This window comes from Piliocolobus tephrosceles, chromosome 16 (assembly GCF_002776525.5).
Source record: "Piliocolobus tephrosceles isolate RC106 chromosome 16, ASM277652v3, whole genome shotgun sequence".
NCBI lineage: Eukaryota > Metazoa > Chordata > Mammalia > Primates > Cercopithecidae > Piliocolobus > Piliocolobus tephrosceles.
Genome location: NC_045449.1, coordinates 34,438,588 through 34,466,255, shown reverse-complemented (window position 1 = coordinate 34,466,255; position 27,668 = coordinate 34,438,588). Strand labels below are relative to the sequence as shown.

Genomic DNA, 27,668 nt, shown 5'->3' with positions numbered 1-27,668 from the left:
AAGATTTTCTGTTTAATAGTGAATATTATAATTTACATTCCCTGCGAATTTCTTAATCCTGTCCCAGCTACAAAACGATCCTTGGTTTACATATGTTCCCTAATAGGAATGGCCATCAAATATGGCACAAGTTGACCCCCAAAAATACTATCTTTGCCTTCCTAGTGGTCACTGTTTTTTCTTTCTTCCTTCCCTTGTTTTATGGATGTCATTGCTGTTATTCCTAGCCTTTGGACCTTTTACTCACCCTGTTTTAATGCTTGTTGAGTAACACATTTTTATTTGGAGATAGTGTCTTGCTCAGTCACCCAGGCTGGAGTGCAATGGCATGATCTCAGCTCACTGCAGCCTCTGCCTCTCAGGCTCAAGCAGTCCTCCCGTGTCAGCCTCCCAAGTAGCTGGGACTACAGGTGTGCGCCACCACACCTGGCTAATTTTCATATTTTTATTAGAAATGTGGTTTTGCTATGTTGTCCAGGCTGGTCTTGAACTCCTGGACTCAAGTGATCCGCCTGTGTCAGTATCCCAAAGTGCTGGAATTACAGGCTTGAGCTACCGTGTCTGACCTAAGTAACACATTTTTTAGTAGGACAGTGGGGTAGAGAAGAGGAGATAGTGGGTGAAAAGTATGCACCTACCATTTTCTCATTTTTGCTGAATCCTCTGAAATAGGGGCTGAGTCAGAAAGATAAATCTCATTTCACTGTTGTTTCCCACTACTTGCTCACCTAATGCCATTGCATCATCTTGCCACTTTCCTCTGACTTTATTCTATCTCCTTATTGGTGATTTTTGTTGCTTTGTCCAAGAATACCCAAGTGAGTTATTTGTCCCTTTTTTTGTATAGACAGCATGCGTTGTGACTTACCATCATTTTGTAAAGTTAGACTATTTTATGTACCCTTTTGTTTAGTCAGATTGGTTTGATCACTTAATGTTTGAACCTCTTGAGGAAAAATTTAGTTGGGAAAGTAGTGGTGAATTTCTGTGACTCTGCTATTTGAACATTAGGAGACAGCAATCAAGTATATGACTGATGGATGTTTACTGAAACATATTCTGGGAGATCCAAATCTTACCAAATTCAGTGTCATTATTTTGGATGAAGCCCATGAAAGAACTCTAACTACAGTGAGTATTTTATTTTTTTTATTATTAGCAAATAGTTTACTTGTTTGGGTAGCTTTTTACTATATAGAGAATTGCCTCCTCTAACTTTTTAATTGAATTTAATTTTTTAGAGATAGGGTCTTGCTCCATCACCCAGACTGGAGAGCAGTGGCATGATCATAGCTCACTGCACCCTCGAACTCCTGGGCTCAAGTGATCCTCCCACCTCAGCCTCCCGAGTTGCTAGTACTGCAGACATGCATCACCGTGTCTGGCTAATTTTTAAGAACATTTTTTGTAGAGACTGTTTCATTTTGTTTCCCTGGCAGGTCTCGACCTCCTGGCCTCCCACCTTGGCCTCCCAAAGTGCTGGGATTACAGGTGTGAGCCACTGCATTTGGCTCTTATATTTTAATCTATTAAAATAGGAATTCCTTGGATAGAATAGCAGTGTATTTAAAATAGCTTGGTTGTTAAGTGCACTTGTGACTTACTAGAAATTTACTTTTCTTTCAGGATATCTTATTTGGTTTATTGAAGAAGCTGTTTCAGGAGAAGTCTCCTAATAGGAAGGAGCATTTAAAAGTGGTGGTAATGTCAGCAACTATGGAATTAGCCAAGCTCTCTGCATTCTTTGGAAATTGTCCAATATTTGATATACCTGGAAGGCTTTATCCAGTCAGAGAGAAATTCTGCAATTTGATTGGTCCACGAGACAGAGAAAATACTGCGTATATTCAAGCGGTATTACTTGGCATTCATTTAATGTCTTTTTTTAATATCTGTGATTCTTACTAATTAGGTAATTTGATAATTCGTTTGTTCCCTACTATTTTAATGACAGCCCTCACAGGTCCTAGAACTTCTAAGAATCAAGTTTAATTTTTCTGTGGGGCAAGGAAAATGGTGGTAAGGGAATGACTGTATTTTCACTAGCATATTATGCCTGCATTTCTTGCTTCAGATTGTGAAAGTCACCATGGATATCCATTTGAATGAAATGGCTGGAGACATCTTGGTTTTTCTGACTGGTGAGCATTAGTATCAAGTTAAAAAACTTACTATTTGTAAGGAATGTGACACCCAGTAGAGTGCTACCTTTGTTGGGAATTCCGTGCCCTTCTCAAGTGTTGCCCTAGCTTTTTTTGATTATCTGAATAATTTTAGGTAAAAGATATATAAAAATTGTAAGCTAGCTGCCAAAGAGAATTATATATATGTATGTCAAAGACATAATAGTATATATATATTTTATGTCAAAGGCATAGTAGTGTGTGTGTATGTATCAAATGTCAAAGACATCAGGCTCATTAGTAAATATATGTAAAACACACTGACCTTTTAATTGAAAGAAATTAAATAGTGAAATATTGTTTTTATTGGTCTGTCTTAGCTAGAAATGTAACCTGACTAAACAGACGTGGTTAATTCCATTATTTCAAAGGACATCTCACCAGGTTCTTCTTTGGGTGGTGGCATTGTACTGTGTGATAACAACACATAAGGTGTAGAATCTATGTATCGTAGACAAGCATGTGGCATTTTTGGAGATCAAAAATAAAATAGTTAAATCCTAGACTAGTGGTGTAACTTTTCAAGTAGCAGCACCCTCCTAATAGGAATTAGTAGTTTCCTTGTTTACTTTTTTCCTCTGCCTTGTACTAATGTCAGAAGTGAGGGATTGTAACAATCTTTGCCTTTTGGAGATTACTTATTTTGAAATTTACCCAAATGCAATAGCACCTGGACTAGCTTTTCCCCTTTGTTAACAATTTAGTGAGTCTTCTTAAATACTGTGTTAACAGGGTGAAAAACTTGAAGATGATACATATTTTTATTCCTTTAGAGATTTAAGTTCCTTAGAAACTGATTCTTCTACTTCAAATTTTTTGGTTGAAATATGGTACAGCTTAGGTGTTCATCTCCTTTACATTAAATGAGAGATTTACAGTAATTTCTAGGCAAAATTAATTTTAATCTTGACATTTTCTTTATTCTTAAATTAATTTTTCTGTTCAGTTGCTGAAGTTTTTTTTTTCTTTCTGTTTCAGGCCAGTTTGAAATTGAAAAAAGTTGTGAGTTACTTTTTCAGATGGCAGAGTCTGTTGATTATGATTACGATGTTCAAGATACCACCCTCGATGGCTTGTTAATATTGCCATGTTATGGATCTATGACCACAGGTAATTTCTCATTAGAATAGAAAATTTGATTTTTTAAAAAACCTTTTTATTGAATAATCAGGTTTACAGAAAAGCATTCAGGTCTTAAGTGGTTAGGTTAAGTTTCACAAACCAACCTCACCTTTGTAACCCACATCCAGATTGTGAAACAAATCAGTGAGAACCAGCATTCCTTGAGAGAAGTGATTTTTGCCTGAAGTCTTTTTACATTTCACTTTTTCAAGAGCCTTGGATATCCCCCTTATTATCGTTAAGAGTATTGTTTCTCCTAGCAAAACAAAACTGTTGGTGAGAATTCTTTGAAATGAGGACAGTAGTTTCTTGCTGGTATTACTGTAAGTCAAACCTAATTTGCCATTGCCACAGAATTTTTAGAAATTGTATATATCCAGGTATATCTAAGTCTAAACACAGTGGATTGTTTTCCTATTTTTTTTTTTTTTTTTTGTAACTGAGTCTCGTTCTTGTCACCCAGGCTGCAGTGCAGTGGCGCAATCTCAGCCCACTGCAACTGCCACCTCCTGGGTTCAAGCGATTCTCCTTCTTCAGCCTCCCAAGTAGCTGGGATTGCAGGTGCTTGCCACTATTCCTTGCTAAGTTTTTTTTTCGTTTTTTTTTGCTTTGTTTTTTAGTAGAGATGGGGTTTTGCCATGTTGGCCAGGCTGGTCTCAAACTCCTGACCTCAGGTCATCTGCCTGCCTTGGCCTCCCAAATTGCTGGGATTACAGATATGAGCCACCATGCCCGGCTGTGGATCATTTTCCTTTTAAAGTAACCATGCCTTAGTCTGCTTTTCAAGCATGATCCTGTTCTTTGGTGAATTCCAAGAGCAGATACAAACTCTTGATTTGATATTTTGGTCATAGTAAATACTATTGAATGAGGTTTAGAATTTGTTTTGTAAAACTTTTATTATGGAATTTAACTTGTAAAATTAAAGGGAAATTAACCTTAGCCTCCTATTTGAAGTTGGAATTAGCATTTGAATGTTTTTGGATTTTACGTGTATGTGTATTAACAGTTTTTGTTGATTGGGTGATTCTTATCCCTATATTAACAAAGTTTTGGAATATATGTGTCAGTAAAGAACACAGATGTGCTATTTTGGAAATCTCTTTTATGATGATATTAGCTCCTTACTCTATTGAAGCATAGATATCTATTTTAGATTTTTACATCTTCAGGGAAATTCTTAGGATCATTGTTTAAGGTTCTCATTGTTTTCTCAAGATTTGGTTCACCGATGCTTTTATAATTTACTTTGTAACTGATAAAAAACCCATTATGTTTGGTTTGTTATTAACCATTAACTAAATATATACGTAGACATATGTTTTTCTATACAGAGTAAATAATTTCATCTTTCTTACTGCCATATTGAAAATAATGTTCTGGATCTTCTGTTGCCTCCGTTTTCTTTTGTTTGTTTTTTTTGAGATGGAGTCTCGCTCTGTCGCCCAGGCTGGAGTGCAGTGGTGCGATCTTGGCTCACGGCAACCTCTGCCTCCCGGATTCAAGCAGTTCATAGAGACGGGATGTCACCGTGTTAGCCAGGATGGTCTCGATATCCTGACCTCGAGATCCTCCTGCCTCGGCCTCCCAAAGTGCTGGGATTATAGGCGTGAGCCACTGCACCTGGCCTAGTTACATGACTTTTAGTGAAAAATTGAGTTTTTCAAAACTTGAGTTTGACACATGCATGTTGTAAATTGGTATTTTCTTTCTATATATACTTTAGATCAACAGAGGAGAATATTTTTGCCACCTCCACCTGGAATTAGAAAATGTGTCATATCCACCAATATTTCTGCAACATCTTTGACAATAGATGGAATCAGGTATAACTTTTGAACTTTCTCTTAAAGTCAAGGAAACCTATCATTACTAAACATTAGCTGAACATTACTGAGTTTGCTTTTCTGTGCCCTCCACTAATTCCCTTCTCTCCTACTTTTTAATGTTCTTAACATGTAATCACCTGTCTTTTTTTTGTAATTGATTGCTTTGAGCAGGAAATGGAGTAGAAGGTACATGCTATATTCCTATTCACCCTTTTTTTTTTTAGAGACAGGGTCTCATTATGTTGCTAAGGCTGGAGTATAGTGACTATTCATAGGCGTGCAGTCGTAGCACACTACAGCCTTGAAGGAAGATCAACCAATCCTCCCGCCTCAGCCTCCTGGGTAGCTGGGACTACAGGCATGTGTCACCATACTTGGCTGTTCACACTTTTTAACTGCTTGGCAACTTGAAGCTTCCTCTTTTCAAATTTAAGATTATGTAGATTGTATATAATACTTCATGGGTTTCACTAAATAGGAAGCCAAACCTATTTTTCTGTACTCCCATTATAAGCATATACCTTAGATGATTTGATATTTCCTTCTACCTTGCAGCCTCACTTGGTAGAGTTAGTTGTATATCCGGTGTTTATCTGGATGTATTGTCTCTGATTTTTTACCTTTTTGTGAAAGTTAACTATGATTCAGGTCCCTTATCTTTTCTGGATATAGTAAATAGTGCTATCAAATTTTTGAGTAAATTTAGTAAGGGAACACTAAGAAATTTTAAGTCTGGACTGATAACTAATGCAAAGTTCTTTAAGACTGGGTGATTTATCATTTACCCAATATATTTTATGTCTTTAGCTATGTCTGATTGTCTGCCTAAGGAAGGCTGAACCTGAATCTCAGAAATCCTGTGTGTTTCTTCTGGGTAAAATGATCACCCAGGTCTGAGAGGAAGTCTTAATTTCCTCTGCTTTTCTTCATTACTTAAAAAATAATGCTAAGGGATTAAGGGAGTGCTCTCCTGGGTAAATTAACCTCTGTAGTTTTCTGTTTCCTACACAGGCAAAAGCCATTAAATAACAAGATTCAGAATGTTGTCTTGTTACTGCTATCCTGCTTTGGTTCCTTACCTGACTTGTTCACCATTTAATTGGCTTAGAATGGCATGTTCAGGGCTAGCTGAAATTAGATTTTGAATCTGTTAACATGGTCTGAAACTGACTTTCAAGTTTGTATATTTTTTTTATTGAGGCAAAATTCACATAAAATTAATAATTTAAAAATGAACAATTAAGTAATACTTAGTACATTTACAGTATTGTGCAACCACTGCTTCTACTTAGTTCTAAAATATTTCAACACCTCAAAATAAGACCCCGTATCCATTAAGCACATACTCCACATTCCCCTCTCGACCCCAGCCCTTGGCAACTACCAGTCTTACTTTTTGTTTGTATGTGTTTTCTTTTTTTTTAAATTCTTTAGATGTGTCAGCAGGAAGCAGTATGTATTTTCTATTCTTAATATTTCATACAAATAGAATCATATAATATGTGGCCTTCCGTGTTTGCTTTCTTTCCCTTAGCATAATATTTTTGAGGTTTGTCAACATTGTAGCATCTATCTGTACTTCATTCTTTTTTGTGGCTGAATAATAATGCATAGTGTGAGTGTGTGTGTATATATACTGCATACATATATGCAAAGCAGTTTGTTCAACCCTTCATCCATTAATGGTTAATGGACATTTAGATTGTTTTTACCTTATGGCTATGATTCATAGTGCTAATATGAACATTGGTCTATAAGTATTTGTTTGAGTACTTGTTCTCAGTTCTTTTTGGTGCATACTTAGAAACAGAGTTGCTGGATCATATGGTCATTTTGTGTTTAACTTTTTGAGGACCCCCTGAACAATTTTCCACCTTGGCTGAACCGTTTTACATTCCCATCAGCAACATATGAGGGTTCCAATTTCTTGACTTTCAAGTTTTACATGTAACATAAAAGGCATTGTGTACTTGCTAGTTTGCTAGAAAAGGAGAAACCAAAGTGGTTAAAAATGAACAAGTCTTCTTTTATTTTCCAGAAACTTAACTTGCTTTGATTCTTCTTAGATATGTGGTAGATGGTGGCTTTGTGAAGCAGTTAAATCACAACCCCAGATTAGGGTTGGACATCCTGGAGGTGGTTCCAATTTCAAAGTAAGTCTCTATGTCAAATCTTTTTATTCAAAGAACAACTGATTAGGTAATTTCTAGCTGGTTTGGGGAGAGAAAGTAAATTACCTGAGAAACCCACAGAACATTTTGGAGACTTTTTGCATTATTTTCCTTCTGTAGGAGCGAGGCATTACAGCGAAGTGGCCGAGCTGGCAGGACTTCTTCAGGAAAATGCTTTCGGATCTATAGTAAAGATTTTTGGAACCAGTGTATGCCTGACCATGTGATCCCTGAAATTAAGAGAACTAGTTTGACATCTGTAGTTCTGACCTTAAAGTGCCTTGCCATACACGATGTCATACGGTATGTAGACAACTAGCAAAAAAAAGAAAAACTTGTTAGCATGGAGCCAAGTTATTGGCTCAAAAATTATTTTGAAATATTTGACTCATACATCCCTGAGAGTTTAGGAGGTTGGTTTTTATATTGGTTGCTTTTCTTTTTTTTTTTTTCTTTTTTGAGATGGAGTCTTGTTCTGTTGCCCAGGCTGCAGAGCAGTGGCATGATTACCACTCACTGCAACCTCTACCTCCCGGGTTCAAGCAATTCTCTTGTCTCAGCCTCCTGAGTAGCTGGGACGACAGGTAACTACCACCATGCCTAGCTGATTTTTGTATTTTTAGTAGAGACGGAGTTTCACCTTGTTGGTCAGGCTGGTCTCGAACTCCTGACCTCAGGTGATCCACCTGCCTTGGCCTCCCAAAGTGCTGGGATTATAGGCCACTGTGCCTGGTCCTATTGGTTGCTTTTCAATTAAACTAACACAGAAGACTTCCTTGCATTGCTTTAGTAGGATCTCTTGCTCTTGATTAACCTTGGCTTAATGGTGGGGTTGGGGGGTTGTGCTGATGTTTATTTGCATCACTTAATGACCACTGTTTATTTCTAATGAAAGGTATATAATGAGTTGGGCATAATGGCTTATGCCTGTAATCCCAACACTGTGGGCGGCCAAAGTGGGAAGGTTGCTTGAGCCCGGGAGTTCGAGGTGAGCCTGGGCAACATAGTGAGACCTTGTCTCTACAATAAAAAGAAAAAAAAAGTCTGATATGGTGCATATTTGAGTCCCAGATATTTGGAAGCTGAAATGGGAAGATCGCTGGAGCCTGGGAGGTAGAGGCTGCAGTGAGCCATGATTGCACCAGCGCACTCCAGCCTGGGCAACAGAGTGAGACCCTGTTTCAAAAGAAAGGGGCTGGGTGCGGTGGCTCACATCTGTAATCCCAGCATTTTGGGAGGCCAAGGTGGGAGGATCCCTTGAGGCCAGGAGTTTGAGACCCGCCTGGCCATCCTGGCGAAACCCCGTAGCTACTGAAAATACAAAAATTAGCTGAGCTTGGTGGCATGTGATTGTAGTCCCAACTACTCCAGAGGCTGAAGCACGAGAATCACTTGAACCCAGGAGGCAGAGGTTGCAATGTGCCGAGATCATGCCACTGCACTCCAGCCTGGTCAACAGAGCGAGATTCTGTCTCAAAAAAAAAAGGGTATACGTTGGAAAGTGGAGTGTTTTTTTTTTGTATGGCCAGCATTATACTATATACCATGAAAAACAGAGTAATACTCTGTAGTTTTTTGCTTTCACTAAGCTTAAGCTTAAGTTATATTAGGGAAACAAGGTTCAGACATGTGAAATAAAGGACAGAATAACAGTTCTATCCTTTAGAACAGTTAAATTAGCCAAATGTTAAACAATATAATTTATTGGTATAGGATAGAATATTATTGTAGATTGAAATTTCTATCATACATAGTAGAGGAATTAATGGAGGAAAGTACTATCTTGTTCTTTATTTTGTTCTTAATTCCCTCTTGGAATTTAAAAGTGTTCAGGAATTTTGGGGGAGGATAACCGTGCAGTTTTTAAATTCATAGTAAGTGATTATTAGGTGCATCCAAATGTATTGTAGGCCAGGTGTGGTGGCTCATGCCTGTAATCCCAACACTTTGGGAGGCTGAGATGGGTTGATCACCTGAGGTCAGGAGTTCAAGGCCACCCTGGCCAACATGGTGAAACCCTGTCTCTACTAAAAATACAAAATTAGCCGGGATGGTGGTGCTCGTCTGTAATCCCAGCTACTTGGAAGGCTGAGGCAGGAGAATTACTTGAACCTGCTAGGCAGAGGTAGCAGTGAGCCGAGATCGTGCCATTGCTCTCCAGCCTGGGCAACGAGTGCAACTCTGCCTCCAAAAACAAAAAACAAAAAAACCCCAAAACCCACAAATACTCATTGTATACTCTTGGAAAGCCAATTTGCCAATTTCAAAATGTTTTAATAGTTATCATTAGACTAGAGATTTTCTGAATGAGAATATGTAGATACTAGAAAGAGAAAACATGTAATACATGAAATTCTGACTGTAACAATAAATTATACCAGTGAAAAGAAGGAAAGAGCCATTTAAAGAAATCCAGATAGCCAAACAGAAAACTTTCAGATGAACCTAGATTTTAAAACAATGTCTTGATTTTTTTCATTTGGGGAAAAAGGGCCGTTTTTGGGAATAGTTGCTCAGTAAGCTTAATATTGACTTCTAGTATATTCACAAAGGATAGCAAAGCAGCCTGTAACCAAGAATGAGTATATATTAGAAAAATAGGAACAGTAATTAATATCATCTGCACTGAATTATTTTTCCATCTTAAGTCTTAAAACCTATAGTGTACTAAAAATCGCAAAATTTTGTTTCAAAATGCTTGAAACAAAAAACAAACAGAGACTTCCTTTTTAAAAAGTATAAAGAATAAGAGGTAGACCCAGTGTTTGGGATAGATGGTGTAGTATTCACAGATGACAGAAAGAAAATGGAGCTTCTCAGTTATTATTTTGCTTTCCCTTTCTCTTCCATCAGGAAGAATGATTTTAAAACTGGAAATGCAAGAATAGGTCTGAATAAGAAGGAAATGATGACTAAGATGGATTAGGAAATAATGAGGGAAAACCCAACCACCATAAATGATTTTGTCTTGAGCATTTAGACATTATTTCCGTGGTGCTAAAAGTACTTGCAGATTTAGTGTCAGAGTCATTGTAGGTCATCTATGAGAAATTATGCAGAATAGGTTATCAGAAAATGGTGAGAAAGGCAAATGTCTTGATTTTTTTCATTTAGTAAAAAAGGGTGGGTTCTGGAAACAACTACCCAGTAAGCTTGACATTGATTACTAGGGAACTCTATTACTTATATAAACTTACTGAGAATGGTTTAAGGACATTTAATGATGATTAATGAGTATGAATTTTAAAAGTTCACAATGAATATGTTATTTTTTGTTGTTGTGTTTGGTTTTGGTTTTCTGAGACAGGATCTCACTCTGTCACCTAGGCTGGAGAGCAGTGGTGCAATCTCAGCTTACTGTAACCTCCGTCTCCCAGGTTCAAGCGATTCTCATGTCTCAGCCTTCTGAGTGACTGGGATTACCTGCGTGTGCCACCACGCCTGGCCGAATATGTCATTATAAGCCATTTCCTTTTCAGTTTGAGGACAGGACCATCCACATAATGGGTGCCCCACAAGAATTTATTGAAAGTTAACCTAATGTTTATTTTCAGCACAGTACTTAACAATACTGCATTTGATATCTTTGTGAATAAAAAAGTCATCTGTAGATGATAGTCTGTAGATTATAGTTGCCAAATAGCCCACTCTAAAAAAGTATTAATTAATTGCTTAGTATAGACTAGGTGAAAGTTTTACTAGTATTGTGCTGAACTTAGTTTTTTTCTTGATAAACATTTTTAATAATGATATTGAATAAAAATATTGCAATGATTATTTTTTCTGGAAAATATCTTAATATCTAATAGGTAGATTATTACAACCAAGCTTTATTTTTTTTTTTATTTTATCATACTTTAAGTTCTAGGGTACATGTGCACAACGTGCAGGTTTGTTACATATGTATACATGTGCCATGTTGGTGTGCCGCACCCATTAATGACGCCATTAACTCGTCATTTACATTAGATATATCTCCTAATGCTATCCCTCCCCACTCTCCCCACCTACAACAGGCCCCAGTGTGTGATGTTCCCCTTCCTGTGTCCAAGTGTTCTCATTGTTCAATTCCCACCTATTAGTGAGAACATGCGGTGTTTGGTTTTTTGTCCTTGTGATACAGTTTGCTGAGAATGATGGTTTCCAGCTTCATTCATGTCCCTGCAAAGGACATGAACTCATCATTTTTTATGGCTGCATAGTATTCCGTGGTGTATATGTGCCACATTTTCTTAATCCAGTCTATCATTGTTGGACATTTGGGTTGATTCGAAGTCTTGGCTATTGTGAATCGTGCCACAATAAACATACGTACTCATGTGTCTTTATAGCAGCATGATTTATAATCCTTTGTGTATGCACCCAGTAATGGGATGGCTGGGTCAAATGGTATTTCTAGTTCTAGATCCCTGAGGAATTGTCACACTGTCTTCCACAGTGGTTGAACAAGTTTACAGTCCCTCCAACAGTGTAAAAGTGTTCCTATTTCTCCACATCCTCTCCAGCACCTGGTGTTTCCTGACTTTTTAATGATCACCATTCTAACTGGTGTGGATGGTATCTCATTGTGGTTTTGATTTGTATTTCTCTGATGACAGGTGATGATGAGCATTTTTTCATGTGTCTGTTGGCTGCATAAATGTCTTCTTTCGAAAAGTGTCTGTTCATATCCTTTGCCCACTTGTTGATGGGGTTGTTTGTTTTTTTCTTGTAAATTTGTTTGAGTTCTTTGTAGGTTCTGGATATTAGCCCTTTGTCAGATGAGTAGATTGCAAAACTTCTCTCCCATTCTGTAGGTTGCCTGTTCACTCTGATGGTAGTTTCTTTTGCTGTACAGAAGCTCTTTAGTTTAATTAGATCCCATTTGTCAATTTTGGCTTTTGTATTGCTTTTGGTGTCTTAGACATGAAGTCCTTGCCCATGCCTATGTCCTGAGTGGTATTGCCTAGGTTTTCTTCTAGGGTTTCAGGGTTTTTATGGTTTTCGGTCTAACATTTAAGTCTTTAATCCATCTTGAATTAATTTTTGTATAAGGTGTAAGGAAGGGATCCAGTTTCAGCTTTCTACATATGGCTAGCCAGTTCTCCCAAAACCGTTTATTAAATAGGGAATCCTTTCCCCATTTCTTGTTTTTGTCAGGTTTGTCAAAGATCAGATGGTTGTAGATGTGTGGTATTATTTCTGAGGGCTCTGTTCTGTTCCCTTGGTCTATATCTCTGTTTTGTTACCAGTACCATGCTGTTTTGGTTACTGTAGCCTTGTAGTATAGTTAGAAGTCAGGTAGTGTGTTGCCTCCAGCTTTGTTCTTTTGGCTTAGGATTGACTTGGCAATGCGGACTCTTGGTTCCATATGAACTTTAAAGTAATTTTTTCCAATTCTGTGAAGAATGCCATTGGTAGCTTGATGGGGATGGCATTGAATCTATAAATAACCTTGGGCAGTATGGCCATTTTCATGATATTGATTCTTCCTGTCCGTGAGCATGGAATGTTCGTTCTTCCATTTGTTTGTATCCTCTTTTATTTTGTTGAGCGGTGGTTTGTAGTTCTCCTTGAAGAGGTCCTTCACCATCCCTTGTAAGTTGGATTCCTAGGTGTTTTATTCTCTTTGAAGCAATTGTGAATGGGATTTCACTCATGATTTGGTTCTGTGTTTGTCTGTTATTGGTGTATAAGAATGCTTGTGATTTTTGCACATTGATTTTGTATCCTGAGACTTTGCTGAAGTTGCTTATCAGCTTAAGGAGATTTTGGGCTGAGATGATGGGATTTTCTAGATATACAATCATGTCATCTGCAAACAGGGACAATTTGACTTCCTCTTTTCCTAATTGAATTCCCTTTATTTCTTTTTCCTGCCTGATTGCCCTGGCCAGAACTGCCAACACTATGTTGAATAGGAGTGGTGAGAGAAGGCATCCCTGTCTTGGGCCAGTTTTCAAAGGGAATGCTTCCATTTTTTGCCCATTCAGTATGATATTGGCTGTGGGTTTGTCATAAATAGCTCTTATTATTTTGAGATACATCCCATCAATACCGAATTTATTAAGAGTTTTTAGCATGAAGGGCTGTTGAATTTTGTCAAAGGCCTTTTCTGCATCTATTGAGATAATCATGTGGTTTTTGTCATTGGTTCTGTTTATATGCTGGATTATGTTTATTGATTTGTGTATGTTGAACCAGCCTTGCATCCCAGGGATGTAGCCCACTTGATCATGGTGGATAAGCTTTTTGATGTGTTGCTGGATTCAGTTTGCCAGTATTTTTGAGGATTTTTGCATCGATGTTCATCAGGGATATTGGTCTAAAATTCTCTTTTTTTGTTGTGTCTCTCCCAGGCTTTGGTATCAGGATGATGCTGGCCTCATAAAATGAGTTAGGGAGGATTCCCTCTTTTTCTATTGATTGCAATAGTTTCAGAAGGAATGGTACCAACTCCTCCTTGTATCTCTGGTAGAATTCGGCTGTGAATCTGTCTGGTCCTGGGCTTTTTTTGGTTGGTAGGCTGTTAATTATTGCGTCAATTTCAGAGCCTGTTATTGGTCTATTCAGAGATTCACCTTCTTCCCGGATTAGTCTTGGGAAGGATGTGTGTGTGTCAAGGAATATATCCATTTCTTCTAGATTTTCTAGTTTATTTGCGTAAAGGTGTTTATAGTGTTCTCTGATGGTAGTTTGTATTTCTGTGGTATTGGTGGTGTTATCCCCTTTATCATTTTTTATTGCATCTATTTGATTCTTCTCTCTTTTCTTCTTTATTAGTCTTGCTAGTGGTCTATCAATTTTGTTGATCTTTTCAAAAAACCAGCTCCTGGATTCATTGATTTTTTTGGAGGTTTTTTTGTGTCTCTATCTCCTTCAGTTCTGCTCTAATCTTAGTTATTTGTTGCTTTCTGCTAGCTTTTGAATGTGTTTGCTCTTGCTTCTCTAGTTCTTTTAATTGTGATGTTAGGGTGTCAATTTTAGATCTTTCCTGCTTTCTCTTGTGGGCATTTAGTGCTATAAATTTCCCTCTACACACTGCTTTAAATGTGCCCCAGAGATTCTGGTATATTGTGTCTGTTCTCGTTGGTTTCAAAGAACATCTTTATTTCTGCCTTCATTTCGTTATTTACCCAGTAGTCATTCAGGAGCAGGTAAAACCAAGCTTTAAAATGACTAACAGATTAGAACCATGGGCAAAAATCAACAGGGTATAAATTTGAAAGGATATATCTTATATCCTGCGTTTGGGATGTACAATAGCAAATACATGTGGTAGAGAACTGAAATTATCAGATCATCACAAACTTAGTATGAGCTTATAGCTATGGCTCTGTTTAAAAAATTTGTTCTAGGCCGGGTGCGGTGGCTCATGCCTGTAATCCCAGCACTTTGGGAGGCCGGGCGGGCAGATCACGAGGTCAGGAGATCGAGACCATCCTGGCCAACACGGTGAAACCCTGTCTCTACTAAAAATACAAAAAATTAGCTGGGTGTGGTGACAGGCACCTGTAGTCCCAGCTACTCAGGAGGCTGAGGCAGGAGAATGGCATGAACCCAGGAGGCGGAGCTTGCAGTGATCCCAGATTGCGCCACTGCACTCCAACCTGGGCAACAGAGTGAGACTCCGTCTCAAAAAAAAAAAAAAAAAAAAAATTAAATTTAAAAAGTATTTTGAGGCCAGGTGTGGTGGCTCACACCTGTAATCCTAGCACTTTGGGAGGCCGAGGCGGGCGGATTGCTTAAGCACTGGAGTTCAAGACCAGCCTGGGCAACATGGTGAAACCCTGTCTCTGCTAAAATACAAAAAAACTAGCCAGGCGTGGTGGTATGTGCCTGTAGTCCTAGCTACTCAGGAGGCTGAGGCAGGAGAATTGCTTGAACCTGGTAGATGGAGGTTGCAGTGCGCAGAGATCGTGCCATTGCATTCCAGCCTGGGCAAGAGAGTGAGTCTCCGTCTCCAAAAAGAAAAAAAGCATTTTAAGGTACTATTGAACAATTTATAATTTTCAGCCACTTTCAATTAATATTTCTCTACTATTTTTATAAAAGTTTGGAAAAAAATTATGGAGTACAGAAAAGAATACACTTGACATTGGCTGTGAAGGATGAGTGGGGCAGGATTAGGATAAGTAGAGAGACTGGTGAGAGTATTTCAGCTAAGGGGAGTCAAAAAGAATCACTTCTTGAAGTAGAGGAGTGTGATTCAGAAAAAAATTATTTCCTCTTTTGCTGAATGCTGATCATGATCATAGAATTTTTTTTTAGAAAACGATGACTTAAAAAATAGAAATAAAACCTTTTAAAGAAATTTTCGTCATATCTATATAAAATCCTACCATGTTTAAGGAATGCCTCTCACTTCATATCTTATTTAAACACACAGGTTTCCCTATTTGGATCCACCTAATGAGAGACTTATTTTAGAAGCTCTTAAACAACTTTACCAGTGTGATGCTATTGACAGGTAAATAAAAAAGAAAAACGCACAACCAAAACAGATATTGATCTCTTTTTAAACAGGGCTCTAAATACCTTTCTCTATCAGTAGGAAATAATTTGTTTACATTGAATGGATTGTTTATTTGAAGTTAGAATTTGTCGTTAGTCTTTCATCACAATTCTGATTGAAAAACTAGCCTGGCGCGGTGGCTCATGCCTGTAATCCCAGCACTTTGGGAGGCTGAGGTGGGTGGATCATGAGGTCAGGAGATCGAGACCATCCTGGCTAACATGGTGAAGCCCTGTCTCTACTAAAAATACAAAAACAGTATTAGCTGGGTATGGTTGCAGGCGCCTGTAGTCCCAGCTACTTGGGTGGCTGAGGCGGGAGAATGGCGTGAACCTGGGAGGCAGAGCTTGCAGTGAGCCAAGATCATGCCACTGCACTCCAGCCTGGGTGGCAGAGCGAGACTTCGTCTGAAAAAAAACAAAAAGAGAGAGAAAAACTACAAGATAAAACCCCTTTTGTTTAATAAATATTGGTATTGTTTAACAAGTAATTTCTGAGTACCCTTTTAGTGCCAGGCATTATGCTAGATACATAAAAATGATAAAGGAGCCAGAGTCCTTGTTTTTATGTTTGTGTGATGGGGTAAAGTTTGATATTAATAATTATTGTTCTCTTGGATGTACATGGTGGCTCACGCCTGTAATTCCAGCACTTTGGGAGGACAAGGCGGGCAGATTGCTTGAGTCCAGTTGTTCGAGACCAGTCTGGGAAACATAGTAAAACCCATATCCACTGAAAATACAAAAATCAGATGGTCATGGTGGCAGACACCAGTAGTCCCAGCTACTCAGGAAACTGAGGTGGGAGGATCGCTTGAGCTTCAGAGGTGGGGGTTGCAGTGAGTTGAGGAGATTGCGCCATTGCACTCCAGCCTGAGGGACAGAGCAAGACCCTATCTCCAAAAAAATAAATAAATAAAAGTAAAATAAAAAAAATACAATTATTCTCTCATGTCTTCAAAGACATTTTCTTTCTTTCTTTCTTTTTTTTTTTTTTTTTGAGACAGAGTTTTGCTCTTGTTGCCCAGGCTGGCCTGGAGTACAACAATGGTGCAATCTCAACTCACTGCAATCTCCGCCTCCCAGGTTCGTCAATTCTCCTGCCTCAGCCTCCCAAGGAGCTGGGATTATAAGCATGCACCACCATGCCCTGGTAATTTTTTTATATTTTGGTAGAGACAGGGTTTCACCATATTGGTCAGGCTGGTCTTGAACTCCTGACCTCAAGTGATCCACCTACCTCGGCCTCCCAAAGTGCTGGGATTACAGGTATCAGCCACCGCACCGGGCTTCTCTATGCTTTTGTAACATGTTTGTATCTTTTGTTATATTCCTTTATTCTGCCTCGTTGCTTACTGGATGTATTATAGCTTTTGACAGTAGGGATTTATCTTTGTATTTCTCTTAGCAGTAACCACACAGTATTTAATTTTTTTTGTTTTTTTTTTTTGTTTGTTTGTTTTTTGTTTTTTGAGATGGAGTCTAGCTTTGTCATTTAGGCTGGAGTGCAGGGGCACGATCTGAGCTCACTGCAACCCGTGCCTCCCGGGTTTGAGTGATTCTCCTGCCTCAGCCTCCCAAGTAGCAGGGACTATAGGTGCATGCCACCATACCCAGCTAATTTTTGTGTTTTTAATAGAAATGGGGTTTTGCCATGTTGGCCAGGCTGGTCTTGAACTCCTGACCTCAGGTGATCCACCTGCCTCAGCTTCCCAAAGTGCTGGGATTACAGGCATGAGCCACCACGCCTGGCCTAATTTTCTTGAATTGAACTTCCGGAGGTGATTGGAGGTAATGTAAATTATATCTGATTTATTCTGAATGATGAATGTTACATTTGCACTCTCCCAATGTAGAAAGACTTGAAAACTTTTTCTTTGTGTTAAGGAGTGGCCATGTCACCAGATTGGGTTTGTCTATGGTGGAGTTTCCTTTGCCTCCACATCTGACATGTGCAGTAATAAAAGCTGCTTCCCTGGATTGTGAAGATCTACTACTTCCAATAGCAGCAATGTTGTCTGTGGAAAACGTCTTCATTAGACCTGGTAAGATGTTTAAGTTGTGTTTTTTAAAATTAATAAACTTGGCCGGGCACGGTGGCTCACGCCTGTAATCCCAGCACTTTGGGAGGGCAAGGAGGGTGGATTGCTTGAGGTCAGGAGTTGGAAGACCAGCATAACCAACATGGTGAAACCCTGTCTCTACTAAAAAAAAAAAAAAGAAAAAATGCAATGAAAAAAATTACTAGAGTTTATTTTTTAGAGAATTTTTAAGTTTACAGAAAAATTGAGTAGAAAGTACAAAGAGTTCACTTTCATCCCCTCAACCTCCCACAGCAATTTATCCTATTAACATCTTTCATTTGTGTGACACATAAGTTGCAATTGGTGAGCCAATATTGACACATTATTATTAACTAAAGGGATCACCGTTTGTGCTATATGGTTTTAGCTGGGATTACAGGCATGTGCCATCATGCCTGGCTAATTTTGTATTTTTAGTAAAGACGTAGTTTCTCCATGTTAGCCAGGCTGATCTCGAACTCCTGACCTCAGGTGATCTGCCTGCCTTGGCCTCCCAAAGTGCTGGGATTACAGGCATGAGCCAGCACGCCCAGCCGGGTTGTTTTCTTATTGTTAAGAGGTCTTTGCATATTTTAAATAGTTCTTTAACAGATACATCTTTTGTATATATTTTCTCCCAGTCTGTGGTTTATCTTCTTTTTTTTTTTTTTTCACTCAGTCGCCCAGGCTGGAGTGCAGTGGCACGATCTCAGCTCACTGCAAGCTCCGCCTCCCGGGTTCATGCCATTCTCCTGCCTCAGCCTCCCAAGGAGCTGGGACTACAGGTGCCCGCCGCCACGCCTGGCTAATTTTTTGCATTTTTAGTAGAGACGGGGTTTCACCATGTTAGCCAGGATGGTCTCAATCTCTTGACCTCGTGATCTGCCCGCCTCGGCCTCCCAAAGTGCTGGGATTATAGGCATGAGCCACCACACCCGGCCTGGTTTATCTTCTAATTGTTTTGACATTGCCTTTTGCAGTGCAGAAGTTTTTATTTTCGATGAAGTATACCTTATCAATTATTTCTTTCATAGATTGTGTATTGTTGTTTCTAAAAAAGTCATTGTCCTGCCCAAAGTCATCTAGATTTTCTCTTCTATTGTCTTTTAGTATTTGGGTGTACTGTTGTACCATTTGTTCAAAACACTATCCTTTTTATGTTGAAATGCCTTCACTTTTTTGTTAAATACCAGCTGACTATACTTATATGGGTCTGTTTCTGAGCTCTGTATATTGTTCCATTTATCTGATTGTTCTTCCACCAATACCACACTGTTTTGGTTATTGGAGCTTTACAGTAACTCTTGAAGTGTTGTTCTTCCTCTTCAAAATTGTTGAGGCCATTCTGGGTCTTTTTCATATAAACTTCAGTCTATTGAAATTCACAAAATAACTTGCTGGGATTTTTTTTTTTTTTTTTTTTTTTTGAGACAGAGTCTCTCTCTGTGGCCCAAGCTGGAGTGCAGTGGCCTGATCTGGGCTCACTGCAAGCTCCGCCTCCTGGGTTCTTGTCATTCTCTCGCCTCAGCCTCCCGAGTAGCTGGGACTACAGGCGCCCGCCACAATGCCTGGCTAATTTTTTGTATTTTTAGTAGAGACGGGGTTTCACTGTGTTAGCCAGGATGGTCTCAATCTCCTGACCTTGTGATCCGCCTGCCTCGGCCTCCCAAAGTGCTGAGATTACAGGCATGAGCCACTGTGCCCGGCCCTTGCTGGGATTTTAATTGGGATTGTGTTGTAATTAAGATAGATCAAGTTGCGAAGAAATGACATCTTGACAGTATTGTCTTCCTATCCATGTACGTGGAATATCTCTTCATTTATTTAGACTGCCAGTAATTCCCAAGCATTTACTGAGGGTTTACCGTGCCTTAGTCCTAGGACAGAAAACTAAGGATAAACAGGTTTTGTTGTTGTTGTTGTTTTTGAGACGGAGTTTCACTCTTGTTGTCCAGGCTGCAGTGCAATGGTGTCATCTCAATTCACTGCAACCTCCTCCTCCCAGGTTCAAGTGATTCTCCTGCCTCAGCCTCCCAAGTGCTGGGATTACAGGCATGTGCCACCATGCCCGGCTAATTTTTGTATTTTTAGTAGAGATGGGGTTTCACCATGTTCGTCAGGCTGGTCTCAAACTCCTGACCTCAGGTGATCCGTCAGCGTCGGCCTCAGCCTCCCAAAGTGCTGGGATTACAGGTGTGAGCCACCGTGCCCAGCCCAAAACTTCATATAAATAGAATTATACACTCTCTTGTATGTGACTTCTTTTGGTCAACATAATGTATGTTAGGTTTATTCATATTGTTGTATGTATGAATACTTTATTATTTTTATTGTTGACTAGTATTCCACTTTAGGAACATACAGTTGTGCATTATCCTGTTGATGGACATTTGAATTGTTTCTTGTTTTGTTCTATTTTTGAGTAAAGTTGTTTTGAACATTCTTGCACAAAACTTTTGTAGGTGTTTATTTTCATTTCTCTTAGATAAGGTAAATACCTAAGAAAGACATTTGCTGTGCCACTGAGTAGGTATATGTGAACCTTTAAGAAACTGCCAACCTTGCCGGGTGCGGTGGCTCACGCCTGTAATCCCAGCACTTTGGGAGGCCGAGGTGGGCGGATCACAAGGTCAGGAGTTCGAGACCATCCTGGCTAAGATGGTGAAACCCCGTCTCTGCTAAAAATACAAAAAATTAGCCAGGTGCATTGGCAGGCGCCTGTAGTCCCCGCTACTCGGGAGGCTGAGACAGGAGAATGGCGTGAACCTGGGAGGCGGAGCTTGCAGTGAGCCGAGATCGTGCCACTGCACTCCAGCCTGGGTGATGAGCAAGACTCCATCTCAAAAAAAAAAAAACAAAAACAACAAAAAAGAAACTGCCAACCTTTTCCCTAAATAGTTGTACCATTTAAAAATCCCATCAGCAATGTTTGAGAGTACAGCTTGCACTAAACACCCTTCTAAACATTTGGTATTGCCAGTCACTTTTATTTTACACATTCTATTATGTACTTCTTTGTGGTTTTAATTTGCATTTTCCTGATAACTAATAATGTTGAGCACTTTTTCATGTGCTTATTGGCCATTTATCTGTCTTCCTTTGTGATGTGTCTGTTAAAATATTTTGCCCATGTCTTTTTGAGATGGAGTCTCACTGGGTCGCCCAGGCTGGAGTGCAGTGGCATGATTTTGGCTCACTGCAACCTCTGCCTCCCGGGTTCAAGCAATTCTCCTTCCTCAGCCTCCCAAGTAGCTGGGATTACAGTCTTGCATCCCCATGCCCGGCTAATTTTTGTAATTTTAGTAGAGATGAGGTTTTGCCATGTTGGCCAGGCTGGTCTCAAACTCCTGACCTCAGGTGGTCCCCCTGCCTTGGCCTCCCAAAGTGCTGGGATTACACGTGTGAGCCACCATGTCCAGCCCCTTGTCTTAAATTTTAAAATAAACTTTAATTCATGGATTCTTTCTTCTGTCAGCCCAAATCTACTGTTGAGTCCCTCTGTGGCAGTTTTCATTTTGTTTTTTGTCCTTGTCAACTCTAGTGGTCAGTCAGTGATTCGTCGGAGGTTGTACCTAAGCCTTTTAATTTAAGCCAGTGATGTTTTCACCTTTTACTGTTGAATCTGTGTTTGTGGTTCGGAGACTACTTTCATGGCTGAGGGGGAGCTGATACATTTGTACTGTGTTCAGCCAAAGAGTAGAGGCTCAGATGTTCTTTCTCTGTCTCAGAAGGCTCAGCTTTGGGCATGAGAACAGTCTTCTAGAACACCAGGAAGACTATGCTCTTAGCAGGTCTCTCTTTCCTTCACCGATTTCTCCATTGAATTTTTAACTGGTCTGTCTCTATTGGTGTCACAGCAAGTTGTTAGTCACCACTGATTGGTAGCTGCTGGCTCTGTTGTTTTTGACAGTGCCCAGGGCATAAATTGCTCTATAGTCTTGATCCAAATAAAGTTGGGCACCTCGGCAGGGGCAAGGTACTGCCAGTCTTTGATAATCCTTTCCCCATCCTTTCCCGGAAACAATCTCTGTGCTATGAAGCAGGAGGTAGAGAGGGTGGTGGTGGTAATGGGGACCTGTTATTCACTGGCTATCCTATCTGGGTCCTCCCTAAATAGCAGAAGCTTGGGGTTGGGGAGTTAGGAGCTGATACTGCGGCTCACTTTGCATCTTCATCAGCACAAAGCCTTGTGAGATGCAATCTCTGGATGTTCACTGGTTGCAAACATACAAACCTGGAATAGCTCTAGGAAACTGGGAGTAGTGGGAACTACCACTGAGCTGCTGAACCCAGTGGAACAACTCTTCTGCAACACAGAGCTGTGGGGAATAGAGGACTGTGTAAGCTGTCATTAGCTGTTACGCTTTGATCTTCCCTACCGAGTAGCATTTAGGAGTCAGGGAAAGGTTGCCGCTTTCAGGCTGCCCTGAAGGCTCTTGCATAGCCCTTCCACACACACAGCTGTGGAGGGTGGGGCCTTCTTCCTACTGTCCTTACTGAATTCCATAGATTAGGCTTGTCTTCAGCTTTTTAATCAATCTCCAGAGACTTTGAATGATTGTCTTTGGTAATTTTGACTAGTTTAATAGATGTCTCTCTAGAAAAGAAGTTTTACCTACGTCCTCACACTACCATTCCCAATACAGTTGACGCTTGAACACACAGGTTTGAACTGTGGAGGTTTACTTATTTGTAGATTCTTTCTTTCTTTTTTTTTTTGAGACAGAATTTCACTCTTGTTGCCCAGGTTGGAGTGCAATGGCGCAATCTCGACTCACTGCAACCTCCGCCTCCCAGGTTCAAGTGATTCTCCTGCCTCAGCCTCCCAAGTAGCTGAGATTACAGACATGCACCACCATGCCCGGCTAATTTTGTATTTTTAGTAGAGATGCGGTTTCTCCATGTTGGTCAGGCTGGTCTCAAACTTCCAACCTCAGGTGATCCTCCTGCCTTGGCCTCCCAAAGTGCTGGGATTACAAGTGTGAGGCACGTGCCTGGCCAGTTTTTTTCAATAAATATATTGGAAAAGTTTTCAGAGATTTGTGACACTTTGAAAAAACTCACAGATGAACTCCATAGCCTGGAAATATCAAAAAAAATTAGGAAAACATACGTCATGAACATAAAATATGTGTAGGAAATGCTGCGGGATAATTAAGGAATCAGAGAGACTGAGGGGTTGAGGAGGAATTACTTAATTATTTGGGTGCACCGACTCAGTTGGATTAACATCCAAAGGACTGAGCCCTGAACAAAGAGTCGAGCTACCTTTTAAGCATTTCGTGGGGTGGCGGGGAGACCTGTGCAGGGGGAGGCATATTACAGAAGCGAGAAACAATGACAGTTATTTAATTAAGACATGCATTACTTTATTTCTTACTTTTCAAGAAACAACATGTTTTACGACTTGAGATTATCTGTCTAGTGACCTTACAGCTGCACAGGTGGAGAAACGGAGTCATCACAATGCCTGGGAATAGGAGAGATAAGGCTCACTAGCCACAGAGAGAAAAACAGTCAGTTAATTTTAAAGGACTCCAGTTCTTTCTCTTCCTCAGGGGGAAGTAGGTTTTCTTACATACAGCTGAGTTTTTGCTTATACGGTCTTTAATTTCTTTTAATTCCTGTTCTAGTACTAGTCTATTTTATAATTTACTACCATAAAATATATACAAATCTATTATAAAAAGTTAAAATTTATCGAAAATGCATGCAAACACAGACTGCATGGTGCCATGATTCTAGGGATTCCAGGAGGCACTGACTCATAGGTAGGCTTGCCTCCTAGTGTTGAGAGCCAGGATGGGGTCGATGCTGGAGTCTAGTGCAGTTTGATTTTTGGCATGATATCTTCTGGGGGATGGCAGTTAGGTGCTTGAAATGATATATTTTGGGTTAAAAATTAGTATCCCTGGCTGGCGTGTTGGCTCAAGCCTGTAATCCTAGCACTCTGGGAGGCTGGGGTGGGTGAATCACCTGAGGTCAGGAGTTCAAGGCCAACCTGGCCAACATTGTGAAACCCCCATCTCTACTAAAAAATTTAAAAATTATTTGGGTGTGGTGGTGTGTGCCTGTAGTCCCAGCTGCTTGGGAGGCTGAGACAGGAGAGTTGCTTGAACTTGGGAGGTGGATGTTGCAGTGAGCCAAGATTGCACCACTGCACTCCAGCCTGGGCAACATAGACTCTGTCTCAAAAAAAACAAAACAAAACAAACAAACAAACAAAAATCAAAAAACAAAATTAGTATCCCTGAGCAGTTCAAGAAATGGAGATTAATAATCACTTATATATTTTCCTTACCAGGGTCATTTGTATGGTCTGAGATAAATCATATATATATATTTTTTTGTTTCTAGCTGCTTCATTCAGTTGTTACCTAGGTAACAGTTGGAAGCTACTTAAAACATGAGATAGAAGACTTTATACCTTCATCAGTGTTTTCTTTAATCAAATTGCTTTCCTCCTAGTAACAGGAACTGCTGCTTTGCAGATTCACATTGTATTCTATAGTAAGTGTTGCTCCCTGGAATCAGGCAACATTGTGCCTCTGCTAAATCTAGCTGTGATAAGTATAGGGAATAGGAATTGTGGTGTGACGTGTTAGATTGAAGGAAGGATCCCTATGCAGTTTTGAAAAAATGGGACTCTGAAAGATTAGCCCTGGATAAAGTGCTATATGGGGAATTTGGGCAATCAGAGAGCACATCAGTCCTGAATGGGGTCAGGGGAAGTGGTATCAAAGTCAGTAACAGATAAATCTCAAAAACATAATGTTGAGCAAGAAAAAACAGACATATCAAGTACATATTATATGATTCATTTATACAAAGGTTAAAAATGGGCAAAATCCATCTGTAGGATTAGAAGTCAGGATATAGTTACTCTTGTGGAAGGGAATGGGTAGTTACTCGAAGGAGGGCATAAAGGGGGGCTGTTGAGATGCTGGTGATACTGTTTGTTGATCTGGGTACATTGGTATGTTATGTTGGTGAATATTAATTGAGCTACACACTTATGTCCTGTGTAATTTTCTGTATGCATGTTATACTTCAATATTACATTAAAAAAGAAAATGTTCATAGTAGGTCAGTTCTGCATATATGGAGATCATGTCTAATTGCCCACAATTGGGAATTGGATAAATAAGAACTGGTTAAATTGTGTTACGTTCCCCATACTCCTTGGCAATACTGTATCTTTTTTTTCTTTAGACAAGGTTTCCCTCTGTTACCCAGGCCAAAGTGCAGTGATGTGATCACAGCTCACTGTAGCCTCAACCTCTTAGGCTCAAGTGATCCTCCCACCTCAGCCTCCTGAGTAGCTGGGACTACAGGCGTGCATCACCATTGCTGGCTTATTTTTGTAGTTTTTGTAGAGACAGGATCTTGCTTTGTTGCCTAGACTTGTCTTGAACTCCTGAGCTCAATTGATCCACTTGCCTTGGCCTTTCAAATTGCTGGGATTACAGGCGTGAGCTACCATACCTGACCCTATATTGCTATTTTTGAGAATGAATAATTCTATGTGTACTGATATGGAGCTGTTATTAAATGAATAAACATTTTCAGATTATATATTCCATTTATAGAAAAATGAAACACTATGTACATATGCTTGTATATACATAGAAATTACCTGGAAGGACACACACTAAATAATGAACAGTAGTTAGCCTTGAAGATTGTTTTATGGGTAGTGTGACTGGGGAACATTGAACTTTCACATAATTTTTTTTATACCATTACATTTCTTTTTTTTAACTGTAAGCATGGATTACTCTTATAACAAAACTAATTTAAAAAGTAAATTACAAATACTATTTTAAAAAGACAAATAGATTGGGAGAAATAATGTTGTTATTCAGGTAAAATCTCCAAAGTGATATTAAAAGAAAAAAAGGAATTGTGGGAGAAATTAGAGCTTCCCAAGAGGAGTTAAGAAGAGTTAATATAGTTCCACCTTACTTCACCCCAGAGGATGAGGCAGATTTTAATAAGTTTTTGAAAACAAAGTGATTGTAGGCACTTACTGTAAAGTATAACTGAATTGCCTGTCCAATTCTTTTAGTTGATCCAGAGTACCAGAAGGAAGCAGAACAGAGACATCGAGAATTGGCAGCTAAAGCTGGAGGATTTAATGACTTTGCAACTTTAGCTGTCATCTTTGAACAATGCAAATCAAGGTATGTAAGGTAGTCCTTTGTCCTGGAAAATGTCAATTTGATGTATGGTTCCAGTACGTACTTACATGGCTTGTGACACTATAAAGTTCAGTGAAGATGATACTGACTTCAAGGTATTTTGGATTTCAGTGAAGTTATCTATGTCAGATGACTGTTGCTTAGTAGGCATTTATTATATAATATTGATTCTCCTCTTTTCTCCTCAAACCTTTCCTGAAAATGACCTTATAGAATTTTGCTTCTATATAGGTAGCCTACATTAAAAAATGATTGAATATTTGTTATTGCATATATAAGTAAAGAAATTCATTTACAAATTATTTTCTAATTTAGTCAGGGGCACCCTCATTAATTTAATTATTTTTTTCAAATTTCCTAAAATTTTTTTTAGTACTTGGACAGGTCTCCTGAAGGAACTGACAGTTGTTTATGGGTTTCCACTTTTGTAATAGAAATGAGAATTTTAGATTGTCTTTTACTTAGGGAAGATATTTTAAAGATACCAGTTTTTTGTTTTGCAGTGGAGCTCCAGCTTCATGGTGCCAAAAACACTGGATTCATTGGAGGTGCTTATTTTCTGCATTTCGTGTGGAAGCTCAACTTCGAGAACTAATCAGGAAGCTTAAACAGGTGATTGCCGTAATTTTTTTTTTCTTGAGTAGCATTTTGGACCTAAATATTTCATATTGAATTTTCATTGATGTACATTAGCACCCTTTCTATTCTACCACCCTTCCTTTCTGTTTGTTTCTATGTACAGCCATCTCCCTGACCCCATGAAAGATTCCTAGTAGTAATAAAGGAGTTGTATGTGCAGAAATGAAGATATTTAAAAATTGCTTTCCTGATGTATAATTGACGTGCAATAACCTACACATATTTAAGGTATACACTTTGATGAATTTTGATATTTGCATATAACAGTTATCAAGATAATGGGACATCTCCATCATCTCCCAGTTTTCTCATTCCCCCGCTTTTTTTTTTTTTTTTGAGGCGGAATCTCAGTCTGTCACCCAGGCTGAAGTGCAGTGGCATGATCTCGGCTCACTGCAATCTCTGCCTCCTAGGTTTAAGCAATTCTTCTGCCTCAGCCTCCCAAGTAGCTGGGATTACAGGCTTGCATCACCATGCCCAGCTAATTTTTGTAGTTTTAGTAGAGACGGGGTTTTGCCATGTTGGCCAGGCTGGTCTCAACGAACTCCTGACCTCAAGTGATCCACCTGCCTTGGCCTCCCAAAGAGCTGAGGTTACGGGCATAAGCCACTGCACCTGGCCTCATTCCCTTTCATAATCCATTGTCTCACCTAGCAGGCCCTCCTGCCTCACCTACTCAGGTAACCACTGATCTGCTTTCTGTCATTATACAGTAAGTCCTCACTTAATGTCATCAGTAGTTTCTTGGAAACTGTGACTTGAAGCAAAATGATATGCAGCAGGCCCTAGAAAAATACTGGTTTATTCACCATTAACACTGATGAGAAAAAAAAAAAAAAATTTAAAATTTTGCTTAACTTTGCAGTTTTTAAGAACTTATTGACATTGAGGACTTACTGTATATAAGTTTGCATTTACTAGCATCTTACATAAATGGAATCAAACAGTATATGCTCTTTTTTTGTCT

The 27,668-nt window shown here is 39.3% G+C and overlaps 1 protein-coding gene across 4 annotated transcripts in view; it reads left to right on the top strand.

Moving 5' to 3' along the window:
* Positions 1–27,668, top strand: part of DHX40 (DEAH-box helicase 40) — a 42,220-nt gene that overhangs the window by 6,270 nt on the left and 8,282 nt on the right. For all 4 annotated transcript variants that reach the window (XM_023204644.3, XM_023204646.2, XM_023204647.2 and 1 more), the window contains 11 exons: positions 1,012–1,131; positions 1,627–1,854; positions 2,075–2,141; positions 3,162–3,293; positions 5,032–5,131; positions 7,201–7,287; positions 7,426–7,608; positions 15,674–15,754; positions 17,686–17,843; positions 25,930–26,044; positions 26,566–26,674. In XM_023204644.3, coding sequence (XP_023060412.1) covers positions 1,012–1,131; positions 1,627–1,854; positions 2,075–2,141; positions 3,162–3,293; positions 5,032–5,131; positions 7,201–7,287; positions 7,426–7,608; positions 15,674–15,754; positions 17,686–17,843; positions 25,930–26,044; positions 26,566–26,674 — 1,380 coding nt within the window. The remainder of the gene's footprint in view (positions 1–1,011; positions 1,132–1,626; positions 1,855–2,074; positions 2,142–3,161; positions 3,294–5,031; positions 5,132–7,200; positions 7,288–7,425; positions 7,609–15,673; positions 15,755–17,685; positions 17,844–25,929; positions 26,045–26,565; positions 26,675–27,668) is intronic.